General features: G+C 35.0%; 2 protein-coding genes across 2 annotated transcripts; one reads left to right on the plus strand and one right to left on the minus strand.

Moving 5' to 3' along the window:
- Positions 1-3429: 3429 nt before the first annotated feature.
- Positions 3430-12472, minus strand: LOC133196415 (microtubule-associated protein futsch-like). Its single transcript, XM_061332310.1, has 6 exons — positions 12396-12472; positions 12051-12119; positions 10302-10446; positions 9179-9418; positions 6705-7550; positions 3430-5934 (listed from the first exon to the last, which is right to left on the minus strand). Exons 2-6 carry the CDS (start codon positions 12111-12113, stop codon positions 4064-4066), a joined length of 3165 nt encoding a protein of 1054 aa, XP_061188294.1. The 5' UTR covers positions 12114-12119; positions 12396-12472; the 3' UTR covers positions 3430-4063.
- A 635-nt stretch (positions 12473-13107) lies between these two features.
- LOC133197371 (glucosidase 2 subunit beta-like) lies at positions 13108-16445 on the plus strand. Its single transcript, XM_061333368.1, has one exon. It carries the CDS (start codon positions 13127-13129, stop codon positions 14174-14176), a length of 1050 nt encoding a protein of 349 aa, XP_061189352.1. The 5' UTR covers positions 13108-13126; the 3' UTR covers positions 14177-16445.
- Positions 16446-16846: the final 401 nt, after the last annotated feature.

The following is a 16846-nucleotide window of genomic DNA, read 5'->3' on the forward strand; positions in this document are numbered from 1 at the left end:
TGTTTTATAATCCGCTTCGCGTAAATCATTACATCACTTAAAGACATTTAGCATAGAAACCATACATGAACTCCATCAAAATTAGAGAGCTCATTGGAACAGTCATGGAAAGTGTTACACAAAATCTGAATATTGGAATTCCAGAAAGTGTTGACTTGCTCTGAATCTGGGGATATCCAGGTTTCACTGTTTTCATAGATTTATCACTGTTCACCATTTAATTTTGCATCCTAATACTTTGTCATAAATTTCACAATTTTTTTCACCATTACCAGTAGATCTTTTAAAAGCATATACAAGTGGTCAATCATTTTAGAGAAGCTGAAATGTTTGTAAGTTTATGGTTGACACACATAGACAGAAATAGGTCTACTGAGTGACTTGGTTAAGCTAATCAGACAAGAGACCCATGGATTGCAATTCTCAGCAGAGTTGTCTTGGCATCCTAAGATTTTTAGCTCACTTGAGCCAAATGCTCAGGTGAACATTACAGATCAAAGAGTGTCTACCATCCATCTGTTCACATTTTCGGCTTCTTCTCAAGAACCACTGGACCAATTTCAACAAATTTTGCCACAAAGCATCCTCAGATGAAGGGTATTCAAGTTTGTTCAAATGAAGGGGCCACATGCTATTTCATGGGGAGATAATTTAGAAATTGTGAAAAATTTGTTGGGTTCATTTAAAATCTTATCAAAAAAACCACTGAGACAGAAAAAATAAAACATGTGATAACTTTCTGATATACAGTGTAGATTCAAGTTTGTTTAAATCAAGGTCCCTTGGGGATAGGGTTTGACCACAATAGGGGGTCAATGTTTACATCAGAGTCCATAGAAAAAGTATTTAGCAATATTCTCATGAACCACTGGGCCATAAAAGATGAAGCTTAAAATGAAAGCATCCTTTAAAAGTGTAGATTGAAGTTTGTTCAAATCATTGCCCTTGGGTGGTAGGGTGTGACACATTTACATCAGAATACATAGGGAAAAATATTTATTGGTAGCAATATTCTCAAGAAGCACTGGGGAAGATAAGATGAAAGCTTCCTGATATAGTGTAAATTCAAGCTTCTTCAAATTATGGCTTTTGGGGGTAGGGGCAAAATAAGGGATCAAATGTTTGCAAGGAAATCTATAGGAAAAACAAGAAGGCTGTGAGCCAACGCTCACTAGTAATATTTGACATGTGCATTACCTGTGACAAGAAGTTTATGAAAATGCTATGACATATGAGCCCATGACCTTGAAGTTTGTCCTTATTATTAAAAATTTTAATAGTGGTGATAACATTAAATGAGAGAAGATAGAGTGTTCATATTTAACAAGTACATCATCTGTGACAAGAAGTTTTTGATTGTGATATGATGTTGGACACCTTGACCTTCAAGCTTGACATTTGACCCCATGACCTTGACCTTCAAGTTAACCTAATTTAAAAAAAATATCATTGCTGTTAACTTATGAAGAAGGGAGGATAGGGAATTCTATTTGACATGTGCATTACTCCAGTACCTGTTTCAAGACCTTCCTGAATGTACTCTGGTTTTTGACCTCATGACCTTGACCTTAAATTAAGTTTACCTTACAATCTTTTTCAAATTTTATTTTCATTGGCAATAATTTTAAATGAGAGAAGATAAAGCTTATTTATGACACCTTTCAGACAGTAATGTTATTTTGCATTTCATGGCCTCGACCTTTTTCCTGTAAAATATCCAAATATGAAATAGATGTGTAGACTCTGTGTCTTATTTCTAGTTCAAATTGGATCTCAACCACTAAGACACTGAAAGCGGGAGACCACAATTCTTTGAATTTGCTTGTTCTCCATTTGTTTGATCCTCTTAATGACCCTTCTACCCCTTGTGACCAAGGGGATGCTTGCATAATAAATCAACCAATCATGGCCCTGTTGATCTTGTGAGAAATATTTTACATTTTTTTCCTTTACATTACATTTCCATTTTAACCATTGATTAATCCCATATTGTGGCCCAAACCTTACCCTTATTTGAATCTTCACTACCTGGAGATGCTTGCAAAATAATATGACTAATATGACTAATTGTGGCTCTGCTGTACTTGAGAGGTTTCTTGTTTATTCCATACATGTATGTGGCCCATCTTAGCCCATTTGGACCATGGCCTGAACAAACCAGATATCTTCAATACTGGACATGCATGTATATTAGATACCGGTACATATCATGGCCGTAGGAACCGGGGGGGGGGGGGGGGCGTGCCCCCCCAATAATTTTGCCGATATATAGATTACTATAGTAAACATAGATACTATAAGCATGTGCCCCCTCAATAAAGCCGCCTGATGACCTTTTTTTTTTTTTTTCTTTTTTGCTTGTCAAGGAATATTTGGTAGTTGACAACCTTTTTTTTTTTTTTTGCTTGTCAGAAAATTTTTGGTAGTGCCCCCTCAACTGTCAACTGAAAAATGTTTGGCTGTGCCCCCCCAAATATGCATATATATATATATATATATATATATATATATATATATATATATATATATATATATATATATATATATATATATTTGACCCCTTGACTCATCCTAGCCCTGTGGATGGCCGTAATTTTATCAAACTTGAATCTCACTGAATTCCCTTTATCTCACTGAATTCCCTTTATCCAAAAATGCTTCACGTTCAATTGAAATTAGCCCAAAGGTTCTGGAGAAGTTGAAAAATAAAAGTTTACTATTGAAAAGATAGAACACCTAATGGTATACTGATTGCTTCAAAAGTATTTGGACAATGATAGCAAAATATAGATACTCAAGCATGAAGAAAAATACTGTAAATCACTTTTTATTCGCGAGAATTTTTTTCTTGCATAAATACATGAGGCAGTGTGCTTGCGAAAATTTCATTATCGCTTATATTAGTATTCCTGAAGATTGTATATATAGAGCAATAACCACAATTCGTGAAAATCTTGTTTCACTAATAAGGAGTAAATTACTATAACGGGAAAATAAGGTGTCGCAAAAGTTTAGTGATCTACAGTATGTGACATTGAAACAAAATCGAGGGATGTGTCAGATAAGTCCTATAATGGTTATCACCATACAAGTTTAGGATACAACTTAATTTAGATCATAGCAAAGGGCTTGGTGGCAATATCCCTCATATCCATGATTCAATAGGAAATTTTCAATGTTTTGTAGCTGGATATGAAATTTATATTATTATAAGTTTGACAGGAATTTTTTTTATGCCTTCAAGAGTCTGAAGATTTACATGTATTTATATTTAACATTAGCCATTTCCATGTGACATTCTTTGAAAATGGGAAAATGGTTACATATTTATCTATTCTTGACAATGTCACTGTACTAAATGTATTAATCTATTGCCTCTATTGTCATAATTAATTCTATTGTCATAAAGGGTCACCAATTATTCTGAACATAAAAGACATTATTTACAATTTGAAGCATTTATTACCGTAACATAGCTATGTAATGTACATGTATATCTCATAACTTTTTGGAATATTGTATTTTACCGACTAAATTATGAAAATAAATACTTTTATCAAGGCCACCCTGTGGTAATATGTTAATACTGAACAAGATGCAACAGTGTTCTTTAAAAATATATAGATTTTTTTTACATACTAAATTCTAAAAATTGGAAATAAATACGAACAATTCATTCTGTTAGGTCCAAAAATTTGCATCTGTCAAATGAAATTTATTGCTGCCTTTAATTTTGGTTACCAGGGTACATGGATTTGCAAAAAAGCAAAATTTTTCATGAGCTAGACAACTGTCAATGAAATAAGACAACTGAATATCTAGCAAATCATCTTATGTTACAAATACACATTTAGGACAATATATATAAATGTTTGTGTCTTTTTTCTAGATACCATAAATATTGCAGAAGAAATGAACACAATGTTATATAATCATCCCCACGGGAAGGGCTTTGAGCTTTACTCATAGTCTTTATAGAGGTCCTCATACTTGGACCCTGTCACAACTGCTATTCACTGCCTGAAGTTTCATTTTTAAGTTTTAATAAGTCCCAGTTGATTTTTTAAGGCTTCTTCTGCCTCTGAAGAGCCAGTTCCATCGCTAAAGCCTTCAAATCTATTTTGAAATTCTTCAAGTCACATTTACCCTTTCCTGCAATATCTGAACATACTGGCTGCTTGATAATAACTTTATCAGGGTATTTTTGGATAGATTTCTGGACAGATTTATCACCGGTGTCTTTTTTCTCTTTACTATTTGTGGCCTTGTTCTCTAGAGTTAAGGTTGGTAAAGTTGATTCTACAACATGTTTATCAGTTATTTCGGGTGTAGATAATTTTGACTCTGAAGCATTTATGTCTATTACTTTAGAAGTAGACATTTTTGATTCTGATGCAAGGTTGCCATTAGGAGTAGATTTCTTAGATTTGGGGGCCAGTGTGTCAGATAAATTACTCCTAGATTCTTTTGTTTCTGTGGCTGGAATTTCAGCTATCCTAGTTTTGGGTCTGTTAGACTCCGAGTTGGATAGATCCTTTATTCTATGAGGAGATTTCTGTGATTTTGATCTGGGTTTATCACATACATCAGAAACTGGCTTTTTTGATTTCAAAGCAGATCTTTCAATGGATTTTTCTGATTCTGAAAGAGGTTTGGTTTTATTTTTAAGGGTGAGCTCCTTCGATTCTGAGGTTTGTATACTGCTTCCTTTCAGAGGAGATTTTTCCAGTGCTGAAGAAGGCTTTTCAGCAATAGCCTTTTTTAATTTTGGAGGAGATTTGGTTATACTTTCGGGAGTGAGCTCCTTTGACTCTAAGGTTTGTATACTGCTTTCTTTCAGAGGAGATTTTTTCAGTTCTGAAGAAGGCCTTTCAATCTTTTCAGCAACTGGATTTTTTGATTCTGAAGGAGGTTTGGCTTTACTTTTAGGGGTGAGCTCCTTTGATTCCAAGGTTTGTATACTGCTTTCTTTCAAAGGAGATTTTTTTAGTTCTGAAACAGGCCTTTCAATCTTTTCAGCAACTGGATTTTTTGATTCTGAAGGAGGTTTGGCTTTACTTTTAAGGGTGAGCTCCTTTGATTCTGAGGTTTGTATACTGCTTCCTTTCAGAGGGGATTGTTTCAGTTCTGAAGCAGGTATTTCAGTCTTTTCAGCAACAGACTTATTCATGAATTCAGAAGCAGCTTTCTTTGGAGATTTACCCAGAAGCTGAATTGTTGTATCTGGAATCTTTTCCAATTGCACAACTAGAGATTTCTTGAAGAGTCTTGCTGTATCCCCTTCCTTGCATGATCTTATTGGTAGTTTAACTTGGAGTTTCTGTTTAGATTTAATTGATTTTGGTGGAGATGTGCTTTGGTGTTTTATCTTGACCTTTTCACTGCTTTTGCTTGCTGAGTTTTCAGGACTCCTTACAGTTACCATAAATGTTTCCTTTGCTAAAGCCACATCTGAACTTTTCTCTGATGGTGTAATCTGGGAAGTTTCTTCTGTTGAATTCTTCTTTGAATTTTTTTCTTCTGAACTAACCTTTAAGTGTTTCTTTAAGTGTTCCTTTGGTGAATTTACCTCTGACCTTTCTTTCACTGTAGTTACCTTTGACCTTTCCTTTTCTGAAGTAACCTCTGACGTTTCCTTTGCTGAAGTTACCTCTGACCACCTTTCCTTTACTGAAGTTACCTCTGACCTTTCCTTTACTGAAGTTACCTCTGACCTTTCCTTTACTGAAGTTACCTCTGATCTTTCCCTTGATGAAGTTACCTCAGACCTTTCCTTTGCTGAGGTAATCTTTGCACTTGCTAAAGTTTCATCCTCTTCTGTAGTTCTTGAGGCTGTTTCCATGGGAGAAGATCCAGTTTCTTTATCTGGGTTCCCTCTGATTTTCTTTGCAGGAGAACGCTGCGGGGATCTGGAGATCTTCCTTTTCTTTTGTCCTGTGAATATAATGTTTCCTTTCAGCTGTTTAAGCACCCTTAAGATCAAAGATGTATATTCTTTGTGCAAAAGTAATGGAATGCCTTAATATTCTAAATATTATTTAGATCAATTGCGAGAAGATTATGCTGCATTAAGTATAATCAAATCACTTTTGAGATGTAACAGCATCTAGATATGATGGCTGAAAAAAAAATCATTTATAACAAAAAGTAAAGATACTTCCCGAGTTTTTACACTGTCTTTTAACATGGAATTGTTACACTGTCAATTTTAACATGGAATTAAATTATTTAGGCCAAAGAAAATAATGGTCTTGTTTCCTGCTACCCAACGGACCCTATTTTTATGCACCCGACACTACAGTTTTTTTTTAGTTTTGGAAAAAAAAAAAAATAGGAAATTTCAGGAATTTCATGTTTCAAAACTGAAAAAAATATATATTCAAGTGGTATATCATGAAATTGTATGTTTTAAATATGGACTTTCATAAAATACCACTTGAGTTGTGCATCAAAAGACATTAGATTTAATTTTAAAAGATAATATTGACCTATGACATGTTTAATTTGATTTGTATTAGTTCATATCCCAAAAATACCATTGGAAAAAAATAAAATAAAATAAAAAAGTAAAATAATTTTCCTATCTACCTCCCCTATTTTTTTCAGGTTGGTAGCAGGAAACAAGACTATTATTTTTTTTTTGGCCTTACCTGTACAAAGCCTCAATCATTGACAAAATTTATGAGAGATGATCTACTAAATACCTTTTTCAGTATCGATCTTTTCCTTCCCTTTTTTCCTCGGACTGACAACAGAAGGTTTTAACGGAGAGTTTTGATCTACCTTGGTCCCTTTTTCATTAGATATGTCCACTTCCATATCAAAACCAGTATTATTTGAGTCCTTGGGAGGGGCCTGATTACCACATAAAACCTGAGCAGGGTCTCCATCATCTGTTATAGCAGTTTCTTGACAATCTTTGATCCCATCAGCTGTAGAATGGATGTCTTTAACTTTGGATCGATAGTTAGCATTGCTGCCTAGACTTGATGGTTCGTGAGGTGAATCCCCAGTAAATTTTGGCTTGTTCCCTTGTGAAACACTTGGGTTGTTATCATGAGTCTCACTGTCACTGTCTTCAACAGGAGAATGCACAAATGTGTCAACTGAATCCATAGGCTCTGAGTGGTCATCATTAAAAGTATGATCACCAACTGCATCAGAGGATGTTTCATTAGTCCCAGTACCATGTTCATTTGAATCATTCTGTAAGGATGTGTTACGGCTGACCTCTTCCGATTCACAACCGATATTCCTTGCTTCACTTTCAGGTTTGGAGGTAACTGATTTCTTAGAATCAGAGGATAAATTCTGGATCTCATCATTTAAAGATGATTGCTGGTGGTCTGTTATGGTCTGAGAATTTGCTGCCTGGCCTGTCTGAGTTTGGTCTGGAGCAAGCAGCCTGGATTTAACAGATGCCTGGTTAGATTCCACAGTCAAGTCAGATTTTTCTGGTAATATGATTTCAGTTCTTCTGCTTCCTCTTTGAATTTGGACTCTGATATTCTTGAGCCTCTCTTGTTTAGGTTTTCCAGGGGAGGAGGTATCTGAAATCATTAGTCAAAAACATATATTTAAACAATTCTGTAGAATGTTTAAAATTGTTAGAAGTTTGTTAGCAGTTAATTCTAAAACATATTCAATGCACAGAAACCATAATCAAAATATGACCATACTGGTTTTTTTGGTGAGATAATTAACATATCTGAATTATCAAAATAAGAGTGTGACTAAAGCATGCAGTTTGCTTTTGTAGCCAAGTTGATTCAAGTTCTATATATAGAATGACTACACATCCAAAAACTATGTACAGAAAGCCCACTTCAAAAGCAAGGATAATCTGACATTCTAACTTAAGTATGTTCTCAGTTCATGGTCCTTAGGCCAGGTCCCTGGATCAGGAAGCAGTTATAGACTAAAGTCAGAATCTGTATATTGTCTTTATAAAGTTTTATTATAAGAAAACAAAGCAATCTAAAATGTTATCAAAAATTGTTTCTGCTTATAATTAATATTCTTTTTATGTGACTTAAGTCTAAGACTGTTTCATGATCCTGGGACCTGGGCTACATTCAAGATCACTGCTGCTAGCCCAGCTGCTAGGCTTGATATCTAAATTGTTCAATGCATTGTATGAATTAATGCTTGTGTGGCTAGTCTAGCATATCCTTATTGATTGTAGCCCTACATAGCTGTTAAAATCTTTAACATGCAGCCCAAGTATCAATTACATTGGTACACTGTACTTGTTTCCACACAGTACACGAGGCAGTATTGCAGGTACTCTTGAGTTGGACTTAAATTTGATCAATTTTTTCTTCAACTGTGAGATAAAAATCTCATTTACCCTGTATTACAGAAAACTTCAATATTACAGTGCATTACTGTTTTAATTTATAATAGACTAGATTGTGTAATCCCTGTGAAGACAATTTTGGAGATTTTTCCAAAAAAATGTTAAACTTTGGACCTGCTCTCATGGTCCCATACCATGCCGAGTGGACCATAATTTGAACAAACTTAAATCCACACTACATGAGATGTACACTGTAATTTGCCAATTTATAGTTCTAGGGTTTTCCGGAAGAAAATCAAATTTTTCCCAATACATTTTTTTGGACTTCCTTGACAACCTTGCCCATGCCCTGGGCTTTGTTTCTCTGCCCTCAAGGCCTTGATTTGAACAGACTTTAATCTAAGGAATTCTTGCATATAAACTGGACAATCTGTAAATGAGAACTTATTCATAGGATTTTAGAAGAATCTTCTTCTACACATTTCTCTGTAAAACTTTAATACCTCTTTTGAGACTCCATTCCCCACCCTACGAGCCACAGTCTGTATAAAGAGGATGTCTACACATAATTTTGACAACTGTTTGCCTAGCAGGATAAACATTACTTGTTTGTCTCTTTGGGTGGGGATCAGGCCCTTTATTTGGACAATTTTACACCTCTTTGCCATGGATGTTCTGTGGAAAGTTCAATTATATTGGCTTATGTTTGGCCATGTTTCTTAAATTTTCAAAATATGAAAAATTAACCGCACAACGGAAGTTGAACCTTCTACAGACGACAAACTTTCATCAAAATATTCATTTGAGCCTTTGGAACATATGAGCTATACACTCGAGCACAGCAATCTGCATAAGATCTGCATACTGGAGTAAAATTACCTAGCAAACTTGCAGTTAATTTTCTGGACTGGTGTTCTTGATTTTCGATGTTGAAGACGGTAAAACTGCTGTCTTTTGATTTCAAGGTCTCCTCGGTCTCTTCTTGGTCTACTTCAAAATCACTGTCTACCTCTTTTATACTAGTCACAGTGATAGCAGTTTTTGGTGCAATAGGATACCTTAAAAAAGAGGGTGGTGACTTTTCCTGGATTTTGCATTCGGAGACCTTTTCCTGCACATCTGTCGAAAAAAACAAGGGCAATCAAGCACTGTCATACATTTAATATATTTGTTGTACATTTAAAAAAAAACTAACATATGTATGAATATGAAATGCTCACTTGTGAACTTGAAAAGATTCATGAGTATCCATAGCTTTTAGATACAAGTATGAATAAGACTAGAGATAAGAAAAACCTAGGTAATCAGAGATTACAGAGCTCATCTAAATGAATGTTGACTAAGTAAAGAAAGTCCCAAACCAAACTAATAATCTAGTAGTGTGCATCCCTACATGAAACATTTATGTAATTTTGGTCTCATAGGGCTTGCAGTTATTTGGGAATGGACTTACCTAAAAACTTTAAACTAGTCACTTATCCAGAAAATGTAAGTAAAATCCAGCATCTGAAGCAAGTTTGAGAGTGTTCATCCCATGATGCATCATCCATGCAAGTTTGATTCAAACAGGCCTTATAATTTCTTGGTAATGGACCTGCTCCAAAAACCTTAATCAGGTCATTCATCTGGAAAATGTAGGTCAGATCCAGCATCTGAAGCAAGTTCAGGAGTGTACATCCTTAGATGTATCATCCATTCAAGTTTGGTCAGCACAGGGTTTATAGTTACTTGGAAATGAGACCTGCTCCAAAAACTTTAGCCTGCTCCAAAAACATTAACCTGGTAATTTTTTTTTTTGCAAATTGCAGCATCTGAAACCTTGACTGGTACAATGAAACACACTAGAAGCATCCTCTATGCATCTCTGATTAATTTAGGGCATAAAAGTACACTTGCAAAGAAATCTGCTCCAAAATTTTAACCTGGAACACCAAAACCGAGGTATAACACAAGCTCCCCCAACTTCCTAGAGGTGAGCTAATAAAAAACATTGAATACTCACCAAAGCAGAATTTGTGAAACTGTTCAGCTATTTGACGATTCACTGCAAGGAACTTTTTTCCTTTTTCTGAGCCAGTTACATGAAGGGAAGTTCCATCTGCAGTCATCAATAAGCTCTCTTCTCCATGTTCTGTCAGCTTCAACAGCTGTTCAAAAACATAAACAATATACATAGATTGCACAGACAATGTTTAAAATCTAAGTAGTTACTGATGAATATAACAACAGAAGAACTGAATGGTACATTCATGGGAAAAAAAAAATGAAAATTACCTGCAATAAAACTTATGGGTAAAAGTAGAGGAAAGGTCAAGAATTGATTTGTTTTGCTTATGGTTATTACATATTACAATGGTTATTTCCATTCTTATGCCGATACGATATATCCCGGTGAGCTTGAAATAAAAGATATCACAGACTCTGACACATCTGTTTCAGATTTGGATATTTTACTACAAAAAAAATGTTAATGGTAATCTAACAACCAAGCTTTATGATATACGTGATGACTTTAACTTTTCAATCGTCATCTTCCCTTACTTATGCAGCAATATACCTTCATCACCTGCAAACGGGGCTTATATCTCTCAGTTGATTAGATACACAAGAGCATGCTCTACGTATGAACAATTTCTAAAACGAGGTAAGTTATTGACAAACAAGTTGATGAAACAAGAATATCAGCATCTTGTTTAAAGTCATCATTTCGTAAGTTCTATGGTCGATACTATGACTTCGTCAGCAAATACAATTTATCACTAAGTCAAATGTTAACTGACGTTTTTTATACTAATTGTTAGGCCATTATTTACAAACTGAATTGTTGACAGATTTTTTCGCACAAAAAGTCTGCTGTTTCTCGATTTAGTTCTCTGTATTTTTTAAAATTGCCATCTCAAAATATTACTGACATATTTTTTACTGTTTCTACAACAAAAGATTTCCTATAATTGCTGTTAACAACCCTCCTGAAATTGAGTCAGTTGATAGAGGTCTAAGAAATTTTTTTTAAATCAAGCTTCTGTGCAGTTGAGAGAAGAATTTGGAAAAATAAATCCAAAACAGAGCCCAACTTTTTGTACATATAGTAACATTATTTTTTATGGGTGGATTTGTAGCTCTCCAGTTTGTCAGTATATTTTTTCGGAGAGCTACAGGGATCTAGAATTACGCTTTCACGTTGCCCGAACCAATCCGGAAAGATCTCAAAATTACGGAATGGCTTTTAAAACAGAAATGATGTTTTGAAAACAATGTTTTGTCAAAAATGTGATTAAATCGATAGAAATTTTAACAAAATAATAAACAAGTACATAATAATTGCTTTTAGATGGTGTATATATTAAAACCACACAATGAAAAAAATAACAAAATAGAGTTGTTTATATTTTTCTAGATTTTTGTTTTTGAGTTTTGTTTTAGGTTAATTAATGATATGTTTTCAAATAAATAAACCAGTAAATTTAAATGATTTTCTGATATGTTTTCAAAAAAAAAATCAGTAAAACTAGATGATTTTCTCTATCTTTTTGGGGGCAAGTGAATTTTGAATCTGGGCAAGTGGATTCCCAGTCATTACTTGCCCGTGGGCAAGTGAATTTAAAAAAAAATTCTAGACCCCTGAGCTACATGCAGTTCTGCAGCAAGGGTTTGAAGAAGAATACCATATTAATATTACCAGGGGATTCCAGCATTATAGTTGGGGAAAATCCCCGGGGCTTAGGAACAACCCTGATTTCGGGGTACATACCAGCTCATCTATGTTCTTGATAATCAAATCTCTGTAGTCTTTGAAACTCGCTGCACTGTCCATCTCAGTCTGTAAAATAGTTTATTCATATGACATACTGAAAAGTTACATGCAATAGAATCATAGGTGCTTCGGTTTTAATTAAAGTATATGTCTGCTAAAATTCTGCTAAGTTCCAAAATTTATCTTATTTTTAAGGTAGAAATACTCCTTTAAAATTTCATTCAAGAAAACTCGCTTTATAATTCTTTATGTAGCCACGAAACTGACTATTGTGCTGAACCTGTTTAGAACTTGGATTACAGAAGGAGACACATATTGCATAATCAAGACCTTTTTAAATACCGTTCATTCATGGGATTTTTGTGACATAGTATATAAGCTTGAGCCTCATAACCATGATAACATGCCCTTTCTCACAAATGCTGGATCACAAATGCTGAGGTGAGATGCGTTTATTTATTAATAACTCGTACCAGTAGTAACAAGGATCTCCTGTACGTTGAATCACTGAGCCCAAGCAAGTTAAGTTTCCAATAGACGACCGACCGCTGTTTATTTGTTGCATGTAAAAATAAAATTTCTCTAGAAGCAACGAGACTGGAATCCTCTAACGGCATTACTCTGAAGAGGACTGGTGGCTTCAGAGATCCCTGCATCAAAACGTTTGGCCGACGTATTCCATAAGTAAATTGATTATAAAAATGTGTGTTGATTTTTTTTCCTTCATAAAACAATAACATTTTTCAGTCTCTGAGAATCTTTAATTTTATATGAATAAACTTTGTACAACTTACTTATTGAGTCTCGATACAATAACAAAGGGACAGTATCAAAATTCAATAATTTTTGTCCTTTTTTTCATACTTCACCAGCTGCTTCGAGGCCAGTTCTAATGCTCTGCACTACCACAAAATATATTCCAATGTATGTGCATAAACTGATCAGCGAATGATTCTGAGGCATCCACCTTTCCATAAAGCTACACTTCACCCCTTGAACCCACCCCGATTCTGAGAAGGAAGTGTGTGTTGTAGCTTACACTTTTATAGCATGGTTCCTTGACCCTTTGACAAATGCAGATTTTTCTATGGAAGCGTCCACGAATCATTGTCCTTGCCGTTATTGCTGCTGGGATTTTCATGACATTCCAGTTCTTTTCTCTGGAAGCCTTGTTTTATGCTCAAAAAAGAGCAGCGGTGAGGTCTTACAGTTACATCAATGAGAATGAAAGAAAGGAAAACCTGGTAAAGGAATTCAACAATGAAGAGGTAGTGACAGTTAATGTAAAAGAACCAAATGAAATTAATCATCTAATAAAAACTCCAAGAGGAGTCCATAAAGATGACATGCATTTATATACAGTAGTTCAGCAGGATGAAAGGGAGATGTTCAGGTGTGTGAAGTCCAGGAGATTGATTCCTTATTCCTGGATAAATGATGATTACTGTGACTGTGAGGATTCAAGTGATGAGCCTGGAACATCAGCTTGTCCAAATGGTAGATTCTACTGTACTCTTCAGCTGCCAGATCAGAAGGCAGCCAGTCTTCCCTCCAGTGGCGTGAATGATGGAATATGTGACTGTTGTGATGGTAGTGATGAATGGGCAGCAAGGGCACCACCAAAATCAATGAGACATAAAGGTAAAAACATAGTCCTACAAGCACCTTGCCAAAACCACTGTGATACCATTGCAAAAATCAGCAAGGAAAACGAACAGATCAGAAAAATGGGGCAGAGATTAAAAAGAACCTATCTTATAGCTGCTCAATCATTAAGCAATAAAGAAGTGTATGGACCAGAGGGAGTGTTTTACAAACTGAGTCAGAAATGTTTTTCACACAAAGCTCATCCATACGAATACAAAATTTGTCCATTCCAAAGTGTTACACAGGAACAGTTTCCAACACAACAGTGGTCTCTCGGCAGGAAGGCTGTCTGGAAACAGAGATCACACGGACAGTTCCTGCTGGAGATGTCTGGCGGGGATGGTGTAAATTGTCCTGGAAGAGGCAGGCAGTCATTGATTTTATTTCTTTGTGGCATCAGTGATCGTGTTGTTGAATTAAGAGAAGACCAGCGTTGTGAATATCTTATTAAATTTGCAACTCCAGCAGCATGTTAATCAATGTTTATTAGTTATTATAATATTTTTTTATAGTACATGACTGTATACATTGTACATGATGTATACTCCTCATATTGTAATGCAAAGTTGAACTCACATAAAGTATAACTTCAGTCTTGGTTGAAAAAAAAATGTAGCCTAAGGACATTTAATGGAGAAGTTAAATATAAATTAACTTAAAATAAGATACCTGGTATTCATTTATTTTGTAGGGTTGTCCCTTAGAATTGAAATAGCAGGGGACAATAAAAATTTAGAAGGGGTTCTGGGGTTCTTCCCCAAACAGACAGCTAACTAAAGGGGGAATACCAGAATAACCAGGAAATAACGTCATTATAGACGGGCAAATTCACAGCCCCAAGGTATTGTATTTTATCCAGACTGGTCAAAAAGTCAATACCGGAAAATATTCTAGGAAAATGTGTATGATCATCTTAATTGCTAAATTAAAACATACTATCCCTTATATAGATAAGTAATGGCCTTAACCTTTATACTGTGATTATAATATTTCTATTGAATGTGAATAATTTCTTCATGATTCATCATTTGGGAGCTTCAGAAATATATTCTTATAAATATAAACCTCAGAGTTGAGGTGTGTTATTCAGGTATAAGCTACATTTACACTCTAATAGAGTATCAGATTCCATTGTAAAAACAGAAGCAGAGAACACAAAATGAAGATAAATCACCAATACTTAGGTAAACTGTTTAAAACATATATTTTCTTCCATGGGATCAGAAAATCTGCAAAATCACAATTTTGGTTTATTCCAAAACAAAACGGTAGTATGTATTGTAATCCTTATTTAGATCAATATACGCTGTGACATATTCCTTAGAAAATTTGATGTTAACTTAGGCCAAAAAAAATAATAGTCTTGTTTCCTGCTACCCGACCTACCCTATTTTTTTGCACCCGACCCTAAATTTTTTTTTAAGTTTTGGGAGAAAAAAAATCGGGAATTTGCGGAATTTCATCGTTCTGTCACCGTAATCGGTTTCCGTGTTAACACAAAACAAGCATTTCATGAAATTCTTGTTTTAAATATGGACTTTCATAAAATACCACTTGAGTTGTGCATAAAAAGACATGAAATTCAACTTTAAAAGACATTATTATACCTCTATAAGAATACTCAAATTTGATTGGCTTGTTAGAAGGCTTTTAAACTCAATAATGACTCCAAAAAGTACCTTTTACAGCAATAATGACCTAGGAATCATTGCACGTGGGGTATAATGACCGGTCAATAAAATTAATGACCGCTTAAAATGACCTGTTACTCCAAATTCCATTCAAATTAAAAAAAAATATGCATACAGTAATGATTTTACATTACAAAAATTGCCGTTATAAAAATATGTATAGTATTTTTAGGATACGGAACACGATTGGCCTTTAGATGCGTCATAACATTTATCGTTTTCATTGAAATTATCTTTCGTTACAATACAATGTCAAATTCAACGAACGCAGACTCGGCTCTCTTGTACACTTAAAGTCTACACCAGATTGTCATTGTAGTCGGGAATGGTATCTGTGAATTTATAAAAATGCAATGTTACTGACAATCACAGAGTGTTTTAATAAATCGGCGGTGCAAAAACTTACAAGACTAGCAGCCGAAAAGTGAACAACTTCACTAGCGAATCCCGATCCCGATGGAACACTGATAACAGTTCATAGGTCTTATACATGTAATTGATTATTTTAGTAATTAAGCTTACAAAAATTGCCTTAACTTATATCGGTATAATAAAACAATTGATTACCCCTTATGAGGTCAATATGGTAAAATAAGGACCCTCGACCTGGCCCACTCGCTGACCTGACCTGACCTCGGCCGCTACGCGGCCTCGGTCAGGTCAGGTCACCTCGTGGGCCAGGTCTCGGGTCCTTATTTTACCATGTTGACCGCATAAGGGGTAATTAATTGTATAATATTGACCTGTGACATGTTTAATTTTTATCTTGTATTAGTTCATATCCAAAAACTGCTGTCGGAAAAAAATAAAATAAAAATATAAAATAAAATAATTTTCCTACCTACCTACCCTATTTTTTTCAGGCTGGTAGCAGGAAACAAGACTATTATTTTTTTTGGCCTTACCATTAATTAATCCCATTGGACAAAAGTATGTTTGTAGTACATGTATATAATTTTTGTATTTGAAAAAAGAGGTAATATATTTTGATATTAATATATACAAGTACAACAGTGCAAAATGTGAATTTGAAATTAAAGAACACACAGCCAAATTTTAGTGATCTTTAGTTTGACATTTTTAGCTCATCTCGAGGGAGTTGAGATGAGCTTATGCTATATCGTCAGCGTCGGTGTCGGCATTAGCGTCGGTGTCCTGGTTAAAGTTTTAGGAGCAAGTCCATTCCCAAGTAACTGTAAGCCCTAGCTGGACCAAACTTGCATGGATGATGCATCTAGGGATGGACACTACCACACTTGCTTTGGATGCTGGATCTGACCTAGATTTTCCAGATGAGTGACCAGGTTAAAGTTTTTGGAGCAGGTCCGTTCCCAAGTAACTATAAGCTCTACCTGGACCAAACTTGCATAGATGATGCATCTAGGAATGGACACTATCACACTTGCTTCGGATGCTGGATCTGACCTAGATTTTCCAGATGCAGATGGGTGACCA

Source organism: Saccostrea echinata, unplaced genomic scaffold, assembly GCF_033153115.1.
Source record: "Saccostrea echinata isolate AGI-Se365-2 ecotype Australia unplaced genomic scaffold, CSIRO_AGI_Sech_v1 ptg000030l, whole genome shotgun sequence".
In the NCBI taxonomy this organism is placed as follows: domain Eukaryota; kingdom Metazoa; phylum Mollusca; class Bivalvia; order Ostreida; family Ostreidae; genus Saccostrea; species Saccostrea echinata.

What these genes read in the sequence shown, in the direction of transcription:
- LOC133196415 (XM_061332310.1), bottom strand. Translation starts at nt 12,113, where the DNA reads ATGGACAGTGCAGCGAGTTTCAAAGACTACAGAGATTTGATTATCAAG. An exon ending in TCAAGAACATAGATGAGCTG is followed by an intron (nt 10,447 to 12,050) that starts GTATGTACCCCG and finishes GTTTTTGAACAG; the next exon opens with CTGTTGAAGCTGACAGAACA. An exon ending in ATTAACTGCAAGTTTGCTAG is followed by an intron (nt 7,551 to 9,178) that starts GTAATTTTACTC and finishes TAATGATTTCAG; the next exon opens with ATACCTCCTCCCCTGGAAAA.
- LOC133197371 (XM_061333368.1), top strand. Translation starts at nt 13,127, where the DNA reads ATGCAGATTTTTCTATGGAAGCGTCCACGAATCATTGTCCTTGCCGTT.